We start from the raw sequence: 16,468 nt of genomic DNA, 5'->3' as shown, positions 1-16,468 counted from the left end.
ACAGGGTTGACCGCGGCGCTATACCCCTGTACGGAGAGATTTTTCGCCACCAGCGTGTAAAAGTCACAATACTGGCGCATCGTTCCAAAAAATGGAAAATGATAATTAAAGCCAACTTCAAAAAAATATGAAATGCGCTAAAAAGTAAAGAGTAATTTTGTTCCTTATTTAATCTACGATACTCAATTTCTGTTATATCGGCGCCTCATCATTTGCACTGTTTAAATTTGGCGCCGACTTAAAAAAATTGAGTGTCGCAGATTAAATTTTGATTTCAAATAATTTGTTGTCCATCCTGGTAATTTTGAGGTACATAACTTGCAGCGATAAAGTTTTTCCTTAATATACAAGGATAATTTTCACCAATTTTCAAACTGATTAATAAATATTTGTAGAAGATATGACGATATATATATTTCTCGCACGGCGCCAACTGTCAACGCGAGTGATAAAACTGCTAAATAGCGCATTATACGCGGCTGTTGACTGTTGGCGGCGCGAAGAGATTTATATATATCGTCATATCATCTACAATTATTTATTAATCAGTTTGAAAATTGGTGAAAATTATCCTTGTATATTAAGGAAAAACTTTGTCGCTGCAAGATATATGTACCTCAAAATTGCCTCGATACTTTTTAACGGCGAACGTTGAAAAGCATGGGTTATGTCCAGTATTACTTTTTAATTAAATATTATTACATTTTTTAACACAAGGGTTTTGTGCATACATTTTACGGCTCCGCTAGAGTTTTCTGAGTTTTATGTTTCAAGTCTCATAACGATCCGTTAATATTTACTCAAGTTATCGCAATTTATGTTTAAAGATATAATGATTTTGGTCGAAATTTTGTTTGTTTATAATTTTTTTCTCGAATACTAATAATTCGATAAAAAATACTGTAAATAGAAAAAATGTGTGCCGTGACGAGCTTTACAACACTATATTTTTTAAAATCCAGTTTAACAAAATTTAAGTTTCCAATCTTTCTTAGCGTTCGGACAATAATTTTTCCCATTTTCGAGCGCTAGTCCCCTTATTGTATCCGAGCCCTCAATTGTTCTAATAGCTATGGAGGAGAATGAATTCCTTTTTAAAAAAATATGTATCGAATATTTTTGGCTACTCTACGGACTTGCAAAATTGCAGCAAAATCGGTGTGTACGGGTTCGATATGTTCCTTTTAAATAATATAGTACAATAGAAGGATATTATTATTATTATTTTTTTTATTATTATATGTCTGTATTATATCGTATAGACCATCATTAATGTATGCGGAAACACATGATACATAGGTAGGGTTCAGCAACAGGTGCTCTTAAAAAACATTAAAGTCCTGTTTTTACAAATTACGTTATTGCAAGGGATTGAAATTTGTTTTGCGTTAAATAAACCGGAATAGGACAGCAAGGTTAAAAGACGAATGTGATATCGTTTTATTTTCTTCCTCCGTTCTCTTCCGTTGAACGGAATATGTTCATAAGACGATTTTTAAATTGTTACTCTAACAGAAACAGTTGTAAATCGCGGGCTTTGACTCTCAAAACATAACCTAGTTTTACTCGTGTTTAATTCTAGTTCCTACCACGCGTAGCGTTACAATCTGTTTTGAAACTTCACCAGTAACGTTGCATGCGACACTAAAATGGTAAGGGGGTCCTAGGATCCCCCGAACCGGCGACACAAAAATACATTGCTTGGCAGGTCTATTCTATACCTTGTCTGTGGCAGTATCTTATAATGTAACTCCTCTGCCCTACCCCCCTCCAATACATGAACAAGTAGAGGACAAAAAAGAGTATTATTTGTACTTCTACGTTAGATTTATCTGTATGTAAGAAAAAAGTGATGAAATCCCCCCTCCTCCACACACCTTCATAAACTTGACTCATGTATGAAAGGAGCTAATTCTCTTTAATTCTTGAAAAAATTAAAAAAGTTCAGATGCAAAGATTGTGAAATCAACTTTGCTAATTCCAATTGTATACAAATCAATTCAATGCTCAGTAATTAGTTGTATAAGAAAAAATCCGCATCTCTCTTAATCCACTACTGACTTTAATTCGTTTAAATTAGTCTCTACCAAGTTTTTATTATCTTCGATCGTAAAATGATCTTCATACGGGCCGCTAATTACTTAAAACCGAATCTGAAAATCTGAGCACTGAATTGATTTGTAGGTATACAATTGGAATTAGCAAAGTTGATTTCACAATCTTTGCATCTGAACTTTTTTAATTTTTTCGAGAATTAAAGGGAATTAGCTTCTTTCATACATGAGTCATGTTTATGATGGGTGTGTGGGGGGGGGGGAGGTATATTCTTCATTAACTCCAGTGATATCTGCTGTTAAATGAGGATTGTTAAATATACGTCTAGCAGTATTACCGTCATTTGTATTTCCATAGGATTGTTTTACACGGTCAACTTTCAATCCCATGTGAGTCCAAAACTTTTCCTGCACCATTTTTTTACGCTTTGCTAGTAATTCATTGTCTCCACTTTTTTTTTGTTGCAGTCCGCGAACAAAAATCTAGTCTAAGAAATATGTAAAATACATTCCAAAAACCGGATGTAGCAATGCAGATTTGATAATCCAAATTGTAAATATTCTTCACAAATTATGCTCATCCAATTTGTTCATAGTTTTTGGTGTTTCATTGCATAAATAGCACTTCTGAGTGCTCGTGTCGGTCATAGCACTACTTATAATTAACTAAAACGTCACCAACTTTGAATGGAGTCACTTGCGTAATTTGCTCTTCCACGTTCATTTTTTCAGCTATAATAACTTCATTAGTTTTGTGCTTCCACTGAAGCCGGATGGGCCGGCAAAAACGTGTACTGCATGGCCGAGGATTCTTCCAAATAACTTCTTCACTAGTATCCTCTTTTAATTCCAGTGGTACCATGGAGCACAGGAAGAGGTACTCGTCAGTTTCCTCTTCGCTAAGTCCCTTTTGCTTCCACCCCGAATGTCCCGAGCTTCCATCGAATTCATATTTTACAGTTAATATGCAAGATGTATTGCCCTTGTAATCCTTAGAAAGTATGATTTGTTTGGCGGTTTGATCAAGGAGGGATTGTAACCTTACTTTGTATACTTCCTCATTTATGTGAATTCCTTCTTCTGGATAAGTTTCCTTGCGTGCTTTAGATAACGCGTACTCAGAAGGATACAAGTTATGTCCGTGTTTAAGCGCACGATTTCTTAAATTTCTGTATGTAGCCTAGGTTGGAAGTAGGGGCGAAATATTTTTTATTATTCGTGACTTCTAATAGTGGACAAAAGTTGCCTTTTATAAAGTTCTTTAAGCTGTGAAAGTTTGATCTTCATCAACAAATTTTTTGAGGTGCCGCAAGCCATTCAAAAATTCATATTTACTGATTGTGTGACTTTTTACTGGCTTGCGGCACCTCAAAAAATTTGTTGATCAAGATCAAACTTTCACAGCTTAAATAACATTATAAAAGGCAACTGTGGCCTACTATTAAAAGTCGTGAATAATAATGCCCTGTATATTGTAGCCCTGCTCAAACCTTCAAACATAATCATGCCCAAGGCTTCTTCAACAGGCATGGAACTTCGATCCGGGCTTCTCAATATTTTCTGACCACGTGTCGGAGTTGTTGTCGTGATCTTTTTCACAATTTCCGCCGCTGCCACGTCTCCTTATTTGCGCAGACTAATAGTTGTTGCGTACGTTAATTCCGCAGTGGATGTACTTGCTTCAAGCTCAGCAATCTTCTTCCTTTTCAATCGATCCCCAGAACTGTCGAATGTCTTTTTCGATCTGCCTACTGCACGATTGGATGAAGACCCGGCACACAACTCATCCGGTATTGTAAAATCTTCGTTTAACCACGCTTCATACGTTAAAAGAAATCGCCTTTCAATGCTGTAACAGTTTCTCCACCGTTTCTTATATTTCGAGAGAAAATGTGTCTCTAAATGTCGTTGCACTTTTTCCTTATTCTTAACTGGTATATGAAAGGTATCGATAACAAAATCAGTTAGTCTTTTCATGTTACCACGGAACTCACTATATTTTTTATGTAAAATTTTTCTAGTAACAATTCTCCCTATTTTTCACTATTTATATTAAATTAAACGCGAACTAATTGCGAACTGGTTGCACGGTACAAAACAATACGTATTGCTCGTTTGAGCTCTTGGTGATTTCTGATTTCACATCAATTAGTTTGAAGGCAAGTTTACTCGGGGGTGTAAAGGTGGGGGTAGAAAACTATTGTTATTGGCTAAGGGATGAAAAGGGACAAAAGAAATGGTAGAGAAGGAATTCAAGGGTTTTTCCTTCAAAAACAGGCAATCGCATTTTCTCTGTTTTTATTACCTCTGAATGTATGTAAAACCATAAACCCCCAAGTAGCGGCGAGAAGGGTGCGAGTACCCGATATTAAAACAGGTAGGCTGTACCGGGAGTGCGCGATGCCTTATTGTACAGAAAATTAGACAAATGACTTTATAGCTATGCTTTGATAACTGCAGAATGGTTCATCAATGGTTCATAGCCAATGGTATCTCATTAAGTACTTAGGGGGACATTCTACAGTTTCGGCCGAAAATTCGGCTACTTTTCAGTGATGGTTTTTATAATGAAATAAACACTTAACTTTTTAAAACTTTTAGGGGTGTATTCTACCACTCTTGAAATGCAAGAGAAAATCTTTGTTGTTTGTTTAATTCATTTGTTTACATAAATATTCCGCAATGATTATGGCGTCTTTAGAATTGCTGGCGGTTGAAATTTCGGACGACTGGATCATTTGAAATAAAAAAACCAAACATATTTTTAATTTGCAAGAGTGTGGTTGTCGAGTATACAGTGAAAAAACAATTTTCGACAAAAATTACTAAAATGATGATCGATCAGAGTAGGAAGTGCCGAAAATGGCATTTCTTTCCTATTTAATCAATATAAAAAAATGGAAAAATATTAAAAAATTAACATATTCGCGGTAAACCGGATAGCCTGCATACTCGTGCAAAATAAAAATATGTTTGGTTTTTTATTTCAAGTGATCCAGTCGCCCGAAATTTCAACCGCCAGCAACTCTAAAGACGCCAACTTGACTGTGAAATATTTATGTAAACAAATGAATTAAACAAACAACAAAGATTTTCTCTTGTGCTTCAAGAGTGGTAGAATATACCCTCAAAAGTTTGAAAACGTTAAATGTTAATTTCATTATAAAAACTTTCAGCCGAGACTGTAGAATGTCCCCTTAACGTCCGAATGGTCAATAGCTGATTAACAAGGGAAGTTAGGGAACCCGGAAATTCAGAAAATTGTGAAACATGGTGTGCATGTAGAGTAATTCATCCGTAACACAACTATATTTTTTGTTGGTGCCATCGTACGGTTTTAGGGGCTGAAATTACCACTCGAAAAAAAAATTTCATTTTCGTGGAATATTTTGAGAATGGTGAGAGATATCGAAAAGAAGTTTAAACAGAAAATACATCTTTTTTTATATCTACAAAACCGCGTAAAACTAATTTTCAAAACATCCAGACCTTTCAAGTTACCCCAACCACTAACCCTTAAAATTCAGTTTTTGTATTTTGTAAATATATACAGAAATACCATTGGATAACTTCTTTTCATCCATATAAATAGTTTATGAGTTATGTTTCTTTTGTAAGGAAATAAAACCTTCATTTTGACCATTTTTTAGTTCACAACAAAAATAACAATATATTTTAAATCAGCAGGTCGAAATACGTAGGAATAGGGCATAAAATAATTTATTCACAATTTTTCCCTATAAACACGCCATCGTGTGCTGGGCCCGCGAATGGTTGTAGTGGAATGCGTCCGTGAGGCGGTGTTGCCATTTTCGTCTGTTCGCGCGCGCGTAGGTTGCAGTTTTAACGGATGACCCTGTACAACAGGGTATATTATCATGTACGCTGGAGACCCTATAAGCTGGTGTTCGAGGAAGCAGAATCGACTACAGAAGCAGAGTATGTTGCGGCAACGGAGTGTTGTATGGAACTGCTAGAAATCAGACCGTTAATTAAAGAGCTGACAAGGAATAAAGCAAAGTTAAACTTAAATATAGACAATCAAAGCGCTATTAAGCTAATTAAAAACTGGGTAACAAATAAGAGATCAATTCAAGACATATAGATATTAAGTTTCACCTAATATATCATACAGCTAAGGCTAAAATTTTAAATATAAATTATTGTTCTATAGAAAACCAAATCGCAGACATATGTACTAAAGGGTTGTGTCGTGTAAGATTTAATAAGTTTAAAGCCGAACTAATAAGTTAAGATGTAAGCGCTGATCTGATACAAAATTAAGGGAGTGTTAGAAATTAATATTGTATTAGGCGCCATGCGGTGGCGACACAAATGCAGGTGCTGCCATGATGTTGAGCGAGCGCGTGCACAGTCAGAAAGCTAGTAAAAGTGAGCGGTAAGAAGACGGTTATAAGAGTTCGTTGTATTTATCTCGGACTTGTTTCATGTACTTTATATCTTTTTATTATATTTTTTGCGCAGTCACTGTATGTGCTTTATATCAGAATAAATACGTTTTGTTATATAAGTGTGGTCAACTACGTCTCGACGTTACCTGCTTATAAACTAAAAGTTCAACAGATTCGACCGTATATATTTTTTTTATGTTTGTCCGCGCATAACTCCTCAGCATATGCTCCGATTTTGATGATCTTTTTTTATTCGAAACAGGGCGATACCCCGGTGGCCTCATCCTACACTGTATCAATATTGGCTCAATACTTTGCTTGTACTGGTTAATTCAAACTTCGCCTCTTAACATAATTTGTGTTTCTTGTATTCTCGCAAGTATTTCCGCGCGTTGAGTTGCAGACCCCATATAAAGAATTTGAGACATCCATATTCTCACTTTTTCAAGTCGCTTATTTTTGGAATCTTGCAATTCTAACAAACGGCTCTTTTTTACGAGCAACTCTTGTTGTAGGCCCTTCCCTATTTTTCAAAATATATTTAGTTATACAACTGAAGTAACTAAACTGTAAAAAATAAAAGAATTTTAAAAAAAATTAAACCCAACTTAAAAAAACTAAAATTGACTAAAAAGTAAACAATAATTTTGTTCCTTATTTAATCTGCGACTCTCATTTTTTTTTTAAGTCGGCGTCAGACTTACACGGTGCAACTGATCAGGCGCCGACATAACAAAATTGAGAGTCGTAGATTAAATAAGGATAAAAATTATTTTTTACTTTTTAGTGCATTTTTATTTTTTTTAAGGTGGTTTTATTTTTTTTCAAATTTATTATTACTTACACGAAAGTCAGTGAAAAGTGAGCCAAAACCCAAAGAAAAATCAAGTTTTCGTATAATTTTCTTTTATTTAAAAATAAACCATCGAATCAATTGTCCAGGATTTTTGTGAGAATTTTGTTTAGTGGCTGATCTTTCTGTACATAAGATTTCAAAAACTTTGGCCTATTATTTCACTCTTAAATTTGTAGTTATATTTCCTAATATTGCGTTTTTCCATAAGAATACATGTTAAATTGAAAGTTAAATAATTTAAAAACTGCCGAATCAATTTTTCTAAAATTTTGCAAGGGGCATAAAGATTCATTCTTCCAATTTTCAAATTTTTGTTTATTTGTAATGTTACTGAAGTTCATCCCTAATAGCAATAACAAACAAACTATTGTCTGCCGATGTAGGTTGTTCTCAGAAGGGTGATCGAAACTTTCCTACTCTTATGTATCAATTCAAGAGAAATAGTTCGAATGTAAGCTTAACTGGGAATATTTATTTTTCCATGTCTATAGGAAAGAATGAGAGCTTAAACGCTTTGTAGATACCGTCGTATCTTTGTGATTGCAGTCATATCGATTTGACGTATGACAGTTTTGCCACACACGAGATGACCCTGTCATACCTCAAATATTACCTAATATATGTATGCACAACTTATATAACGTGTAACTCATTATGTCAACGAGTGTAACTGATCGTAAAAACAACCGTCATTTTGCGCCATTTTTCTAGTTCTTTCGGAAGTCATCTACTTTTACCACTGTTCCAAGAAATGTCACTGTCTTCGTTGTTTCTTAATGAAGTTCTCCGTAATATTTAATTTTTGTGAAATATTACATGTATTAATAAAAACAAAAAATATTAATTGTTAAATAGCGCACTTTTTAATATACACTGTTACCTAGTTATCATATATATTGTGCAAATTCTAATATTCGAAGGTGTTCATTTGTTGCAAGCATTTTAAAATATTTCGTAACGCCGGTCATCACTGACCATCAGTGACCAGATTGCCACTGAAAAAACTGCTGCCGGTCACAGATGACCACCCAAAATCGTAATTATATAATATATACTTTTCTATATATTCTGCTTAAATAAGTAAGTTGAGACTTACGAAAAAAATATATTTGAATAATTACTTTTTATAATTTTGCAATTGGTTAACCGTCAATACCCATACGGCACGCAACATTCCAGAAACGTCTTGTAGTAACGTTTCCTTGCAAGATTCGAAATATTGCAGGAAATATTTTGGAGTTGTTACTGTAACATCTCTATGTCCGCTTGTTTGCAAGATTGCAGCAATGATACTGCGACACTTCTGCAACATATCCAGCAGTAGTGCCGAAAATATATTTTGCAATCACAAAATGAAAATTATTTTAAGCTGTAATGACCCTACGGCAGCGCTGTTCAGCCTATGGTCTAGCGGACAAGTAGTCCAGTGAAATTAGGATCTGTCTTCCGAATAAATCCCAGCAAGCTAAATATTGGTATGAGCCATTTTTCGTCGTTTTAAACAATATGTCAAAAGTCTCCATCGACCCGAGCGCCGCTAAAAATTTTACAGACGGTTGAAAAATAATAGTAGTTTTTCGCGAATATCTCGTTATCTAGCAGTTTTCCGATAAAAAAAGTTATTATGAAATTTATAGGTTAAGAAATTCTCTACAAAAAAGGTAGTATGAGTTTTTTTGTTGCAGTAGTCATTTTCGTGTTTGTCGGGTTACCAAGTTTCAACATTCATATTTTGACAAGGGAGGAACCTGAACCTGGAAATTCAAAAAATTATGAAACATTGTAAATACATAGGGGATGTCCTCCTGAATACAACGCAATTTTGTTTGCTGCCCAAATTTACTCTAGGGGTGTGAAATTGACCCCTGAAATACCGTTTTTTTTTCTCGATTTTGTGTTATAACTCGCGAACCGTAAGAACTGTAAGAACTATAATTTACCAAATGATAGTCCTAATTAAAAGATGTAACTTTCTCCTGAACACTTTTTTTCTATCTCCTACATTTTGCGGGTAATAATACAAAATAAAAAAAATTTCAGGGGTCAATTGCACCCTTTTGGAGTGATTTTGGGCAGCAAACAAAATTGTCTTGTACTCAGGAGGACATCCCCTACATATTTACAGAGTTTCAGAATTTTTTGAATGTCCAGGTTCGAGATTTTTCCTTGTCAAAAGTATGGGGGTTGAAACTTAGTAACCCGACATACATGAAAATGGTTACTCCTACGAAAAAAAACTCATAGCACCTTTTTATAGAGAATTCCCTAACCTATAAAATTCATAATAACTCTTTTTATCGGAAAACTGCTAGATAACGAGATATTCGCGAAAAACTGTTATTATTTTTTTCAACCCTCTGTAAAATTTTTAGCGGCGCTCGGATCGATGGGGACTTTTCACATATTGTTTAAAACAACCAAATAAAGGCCCATACCAAAATTTAGCTTGCTGGGATTTATTCCGTAGATTGGAAAGATTTCCGTCTAATTTCACTTTAACAAAGGGCACCCACCGTTGCCCGCGGGCAATGCTGCGGGCGAAGCTCCAGGCAATAACGTCGGCTATCAGCGTTGTGGCGGCAGTAGTACAAGCTCGTAGATATACAGCTACACATTCTTACATTCTTGATACAACACATCGCCTTTACCCGGGGAGGTGTGACCAATGATGCCAAAATCGTGGGACGTACCAAACATCTCTCATAATAATAATTTTTTCATATCATTAACGGTCCGAAAGATATTCTAGCGTATCCAGTTAGAAGAGATACACTGTAAAACCCACGCGATGTTAAGTATATAATTGTCGAAGTAATAGTTCAGAATAGCTTCAGAATATTGCTGCAATGTTTGCACAATATTTTCAATACAACATTGCATGGCAATATTTACACAATATGGCAGAAATATTGTAAGGATATTTGCAATATTTTAACAATATTTCTACAATATTAACTTCTGTATGGGTAACATTAATGAATCGAGAATATCTGAACAGTTACTAACGTAATTCAGGTTTATATGCGTGTAAACACATTTGTAAATGGTTTAATTATGCTTTTAATTATGCTTTGCTTTCAAATATTTTCTCGGAAAAACAATATTCTTCCTATACATTGTTACTTCCAAATATTAAAAGACTTCAATAGAATCCAGAGATTCATCTATTTGATGTTACTAAGCTAAACATTTTTGTTGTTGCATTTCTTTTAGATCATTTGTGAAAACTGTTTTATACGCAATATTATTTCTTGGACATTGCTATGGAATTTAAGTTTTAATTTTCTAAATCACAGCAGTGAATTCTCACTTACATACGTACTTCTTGTATAAAATAAGTGTATCTGTATCTTATAAAGTCGGTGAAATTTTTGTGAAAATATCTAACTTACAAATATGTATAACGTAGAGATACGCATAGTGATAATGTGCGTAATATGTAGAATAGTATATGGACAATAACAATAATAATAATTATCATAAATGCATAATAGAATGTGTATTTTCTGAAAGTTAAACACCTTGAGTATATTCTGTCGTACTTTGTTTCGGGGTTTTATATAAAAAGTCAATGCTGGTGAAATTAAGAGGTTAAGATGTACGGATACTAGGGCTGGGACTATTTGTCGAATTTTTCGGTATTCGAAAATTCGAATACTTCAGTTGCTCAATTATTTGGCGAATATAATTCGAATACCCAAGTATTCGAACACTATTCAAATACCCAAGTATTCTAACACTATTCAAATACTTAAATATTCGAATATTTATTCAAATATTTAAGTATTCGAATAGTATGGTGTGAATTATAAATCAAGTTCTTTAGGTTCATTTGTCAGGGTGAAATCTTATAAGCTAATTTTTACCCACTTCACACCATACTATACTGATGTGTTCTTCTAGTATTCGAATAATAACATTCGAATACTCAAATATTCGAAGTTTATTCGTAGCATTCGAATACTTGTAAAATATTCGAATAGTCCCAGCCCTAACGGATACCTTCTTTGTTACAAACTACACGTTTGTTTTATAGCCTGCGTCGACTATATTGTGTTAATATTCGATAATTCACTGGCGTAGTTGTTTAATTTTAATCAGTTTTTATCAGTATACAAGTCGCATGTCAGCGTCCCCTTAATAGTGTTTATCAGTCTACTCCTTAAGATAAGCAGCTGCATTTCTATGTTTCTCTGCATTCCACCGAACTGGCCGATGCAAGGAATGCGGACGAGTAATTCATTTATTCCATGTCTCTAGGACATTACGAGAAATCTGGCATTGAGGAACTTGCATACGCGTCACGTCTTGAAATTCAAATATGATTCGTCACGTACGTATGCTGCACACGTTGCACGAAAATTCATTATCTTATGCCACGCTGCTCACAATTGTGCAACGCGTTCCAAACCCTGCTACGGCCTTCAGTTCTGTTCATCTACACATTTAACGTAACGCCAGAAATTAAGTAACCCTCAACGAAATGAAGAAACAGGGGGGTCAAAAAAGGCCCGAGGGACATGGTCGAGTTAAAGGAATGAATACAATTGGGTAAGGTAGTAGGGTTAATTATCCTCACAATCCGACCAACTCAAATTTTAAAGGCATTTATTTGAATAAATTTACGGAGAAAATTGAATAATTTGTATGGTATTTTCGAAAGGATATAGGAAGAATATGAAAATTTATGAAAAACATAAAAGAAAAAAATATTGCTCCTGTAGCATTGATCTTTAGCTATTCTTCTAATATAAAAGATAATTTCTTATTTTTAATTTTCAAGATAATTCTGCCTGATAGACTAAAGGAAGTAGATATGTTTTTATTGAGAATTAGATGGAAAGAATTTTTATTTAAGGGTACCTTACTTTTGTAGTGTATTCCAATCGAATGCATAAAGAGATTAGTGGTATTCTTACTGGACAAACTTAATGAAGAGAATATATTAATTGTTTGAACGTGAAATGCTCACTTCCTTAATGAGAGAGCTAAAAAAACTAAAACGTCATTGAAAGCGCCCGTCCAATGAAATTCGATAAAAAAACATTTGAAGAAACGTAAAAAAATAATTGCTTGAGTGGGAGATCCCAGGCACGTGAGAAGCACGATTTTAAATGAGGACAAGCGTAGCTAATCATTGCAGAAGTCGTGACAAATAACGGCTTATCAGTGACACTAAATCAGGATCAGATTGATTTCTGTTCATTATCAGTCGGAATGATCGGTTTCATTGTTTATTCAATTTACGCATTTGTAGCATACGTTTCTCTACACACTAGTATCAAACTAATATAAGTTCCCTCGATTATCGGATCGCAGCGGCACACGCATACAGTGAAAGCCGGCCCCTCCTCGACGTTTCCTATGTTTCTCTTGCGTAGCGCGCGAACGAGGGCCGGCTCTTTCACTGTACGAGTGCGGTTGGTGTTCAAGAATCAAGGGAACTCGGTGTATAGAATAAGAATCAAATATAAAATCGATTGAAATATATCCGCGGGTTTTAAGAAATGCCGCCAGAAATGAGAAAAGAAAACTGCAAATCCAAACACAAACAGACGTAAAAGTAGATAAAGTAATCCATGGAAAAGTGCGGTTGCGTTTTCAACGATAATGCAATCACGAACCACTTGATATCGTTATTGTCGTTTTACGGTCTCCTGAACGCGCCCAACGATTGTTTCTACGGTGCCTGTGAAATAAAACCCGTAAAATAACTTTGCGACAGGTACCTTTAGGTTTGGTCGTCGGTATCTGCATTCTGTCCGAGATGGAAATGATGGAGACTCTCTTCATTGCGTGTGAGCGCGTCATATCGATAAGGAAATTCCTCTGTGCACACGACTTCTTTGGTAGGGTTGAGTTCCGAGGTAAATCGCGAAAAAGACACTACGATCCATCAATCGGACGATCGTGGTTTTATAGTCCATCACCGAAAAGGGATTCTCCCACTCTCTTTCTTCAACTTGCACGCTTTGCGAGACGTATACACAACCGTATATTATCACATTTGTCTCTTATCTAATTGAAAAATATAAAATACGCATGCATTGTTGTAGAATACAACATTGACGTTTATAAATATTTGTTATATAAGAACAGATTGCACGTGCCATAAATCACGGAATGACTAATATTTGCATTGTCAGTCGTTGGAGCGGAAAGGAAAAATGGTTTAAATGAACATTATTCTTTTGAACCCAATGAATCGACCGGGCAAACTCGAAACCGCAAACCAAAATCTCGTATAGTTCGTAAGAGAATTCTGGCAGCAGTTTACGCCATTCGTAATTACATGGTCAAGCTTCAGATATAAATCAAAACGACTTCACGTTCTGAAGCGATAAATCTTCTCTGGGGGGGCAAAATCTCGTGACACGATAGCTGATATTTGCGTCGATAAGATTCAGTCTGAGAATCACAGTGAACAGCTCGTACTAATATTGTACCGTAAATGTTATTATTAGTAAATTACCAACATTGTGGTTACTTTCGCTGTGCTTCTACTACAGATTTAGTACTTTCATGCTTTTTAAGAAGACGAAAATTCTTTACTTGTATCATTTGGCGGCCATTAACATGACCCATACTACAAATAAATTAGTTTTCCCCAGAGATATGAATTTCGTAAATCAAGGTCCACACTTACTGTAAATTTATCGACAGTTAATTACAACTAAATTGGAATGATACCGATTACATAAAAATGCGGTAATCTCGAAAGCATTCTCCTACGTTTGCTGCTTATTAAGTCTCTATTTACTTTAGAACTTTTAGTTTCAAATCGTAATGTGATAAAACAACGGCCGATTGTCCACCCATTAAATTCTTCTGAAAATCTAAATGAAAAACACGTTTAAAGAATTGTAATCACTAATCGTAAGTGAACCGTCGGTTAAATGAACTTAGTTATGTGTTCTCTTATGTCATCGTGCCAGTTACATAGAGTATGGATTATAAAAATGAATATCTTATTTAATGTATTTAAGAAATATATTTGTAAACATTACGCATTTAGTGAACACCCACAACTTACCAGTTATTATGTGTTGTATTTATTGCATGTCCCGTTACATATGCATGATTTCTTTATCTCAAACGTCATCAGTAATAATTGTAAGGTGGCATTCTGTTAAATATTATAGTAGTCAATTGTAAATGTTACACATAATCGAGCATGTAACAAGTTTACTCGAAATGTTTATTATGTTTCCGATATTACAATATTCTGGTGTCAAGTGAGGGTTTATTTGCAATTAAGGGGTTATTCTACTTTAATCGGCCGAAAAATGAAGCTATTTTTAACGACTTTTTTCTCAATAAATACAACATATAATGAAATAAATATTTTTGAAATTTATTAAGTTACTCTTATGTTATACAACAAAATTTAAACAGATTTTTTTTCAATTTATTACAAATGTTTTTTTATAGTCTCAATGTGACACCTTCAAAAAATAGGTATGTTCGTGGCGCAGGCGATTTCCCGGCTCAGGCTTATCTGAAACAGAAAAATTGAAAAGATTCTTAATCTGTGTGAGTATCGCTATCGCCCGTAGCTCAATTAACAAGTTTCGTCGAAAAATAACCGAGATTTTTCGCGGGGAACATTCGAGAAAACACCTTTTTGAGGAACATTTTCTTTCAAACCGAGGTCATTTTGTTATTTCTCAATAAAAATTGTTAATCGAGCTACGGGCGATAGCGACACTCATACAGATTAAGAATCTTTTCGAATTTTTTGTTTCAGATAAGCCTGAGGCGGGAAATCACGAACATACCTCTTTTTTGTAGGTGTCACATTGACGCTATAAAAAACATTTTAAACAAATTAATAAAGAACTTTTCACTTTTTTTGTATAATATAAGAGTAGCTTAATAAATTGCAAACAGATTTATTTCATTATATGTTGTAATTATGGAGAAAAAGTCTTTAAAAATAGCTTCATCTTTCGGCCGATCAAAGTAGAATGACCCCTTAAATTTAGAGCACATACACATCTACTAACTAACTACTGTATTATTATATTCATTGCAAAATAAATTAAAGAAATAACAAATATCAAAAATAGGATACCGAAGCAAGCCTGGAAGCTTCATTTTATACAAATTGTTATTGCACTTTTCATTCACATATTAGCAAAAAGTGTACAAATATAATGGCAACATAATACATTTACGTGTTATGCACAATTCTTCAACTATCACTGGAAACGTATTTATAAAAACACGGGGAAATTAATTCCATTAACCGAAATATTTATCATCACTTTGTTCAACCTTATTATACCATCTATCGGATACTTTGTCGCTATACTGCCAAAAATGGTGTTGTTTTATTAGCATTAAACTTATCGACTAATTGTTATGTAAATAGTAGCTAAAGGTATGACTGAAAAAAGTATAGGAAAACATCCATCCAAAGCAAGTTGCATTACTTGAAATCAATCTGATATTAGCAAGATGTAACGTAATACAGGGTGATTCTCTCGCTAGAGTCCTCCAAGGCAGTGCTGAGAACAAGCGGAGCCTCGCTGAGATTCGGGGTCTTCGACGCTCGAGACCAGGGGGGCCATACAATGTTGCGCACTAAGACGTGACGAATCTGAAGTTCTGCATTTCTCACCAGATCTTTGCGAAAATGGCTTCAATCGATTCTTTATGTTTTCCCGATGAAAAGGGCCCTAGAAACGACATAATTCAGACAATAATTAAGGAAATTACATGAAAAATTGATTAGTATAATGTAAATATAATTTCGATAATAAAAAAAATATACGATAAAGAATTGTTATGTTAAACGATTTTTATTAAATATGCACTAAAAACTGAAAAGTAACTCATTTCTTGCACTACAATTTCGGTTGCTATATGTCACTTTAAGGGGGTATAAGACTGTACAGAAACGAAAGAGTTTGGCAAAACGTGCGACACGGACGCGATTTTGTAAGGCTGAGCGGCAGTGACTCGCGCGCCGCCGTTGACTACCATTGCCGACGCCGCACGTTTTGCTAAACTATTTCGCTTTTGTATTGAAAACAAAACATGACTTACCACTTTTGTTGAAGCTTCGCAAAGGAAAAATCTCTACCGCATCGCGTGGAGTAGTCAGATTTTCATCTAGACCCTTAGATTTGCAAATAAATTTA

The 16,468-nt window shown here is 34.7% G+C and overlaps 1 protein-coding gene across 2 annotated transcripts in view; it reads right to left on the bottom strand.

Moving 5' to 3' along the window:
• LOC143377196 (putative inorganic phosphate cotransporter) overlaps positions 1–13,338 on the bottom strand; it is a 111,035-nt gene extending 97,697 nt beyond the window's left edge. The window contains exon 1 of one of the 2 annotated variants that reach the window (XM_076828240.1): positions 13,052–13,338. In XM_076828240.1, coding sequence (XP_076684355.1) covers positions 13,052–13,133 — 82 coding nt within the window. In that variant the 5' untranslated portion in view covers positions 13,134–13,338. The remainder of the gene's footprint in view (positions 1–13,051) is intronic. The other variant, XM_076828238.1, reaches the window with a different exon arrangement.
• Positions 13,339–16,468: the final 3,130 nt, after the last annotated feature.

Source organism: Andrena cerasifolii, chromosome 15 (genome assembly GCF_050908995.1).
Source record: "Andrena cerasifolii isolate SP2316 chromosome 15, iyAndCera1_principal, whole genome shotgun sequence".
NCBI classification, from domain to species: Eukaryota; Metazoa; Arthropoda; class Insecta; order Hymenoptera; family Andrenidae; genus Andrena; species Andrena cerasifolii.
The sequence above is the reverse complement of the archived record's forward strand: the minus strand, read 5'-3'. Positions and strand labels throughout refer to the sequence as shown.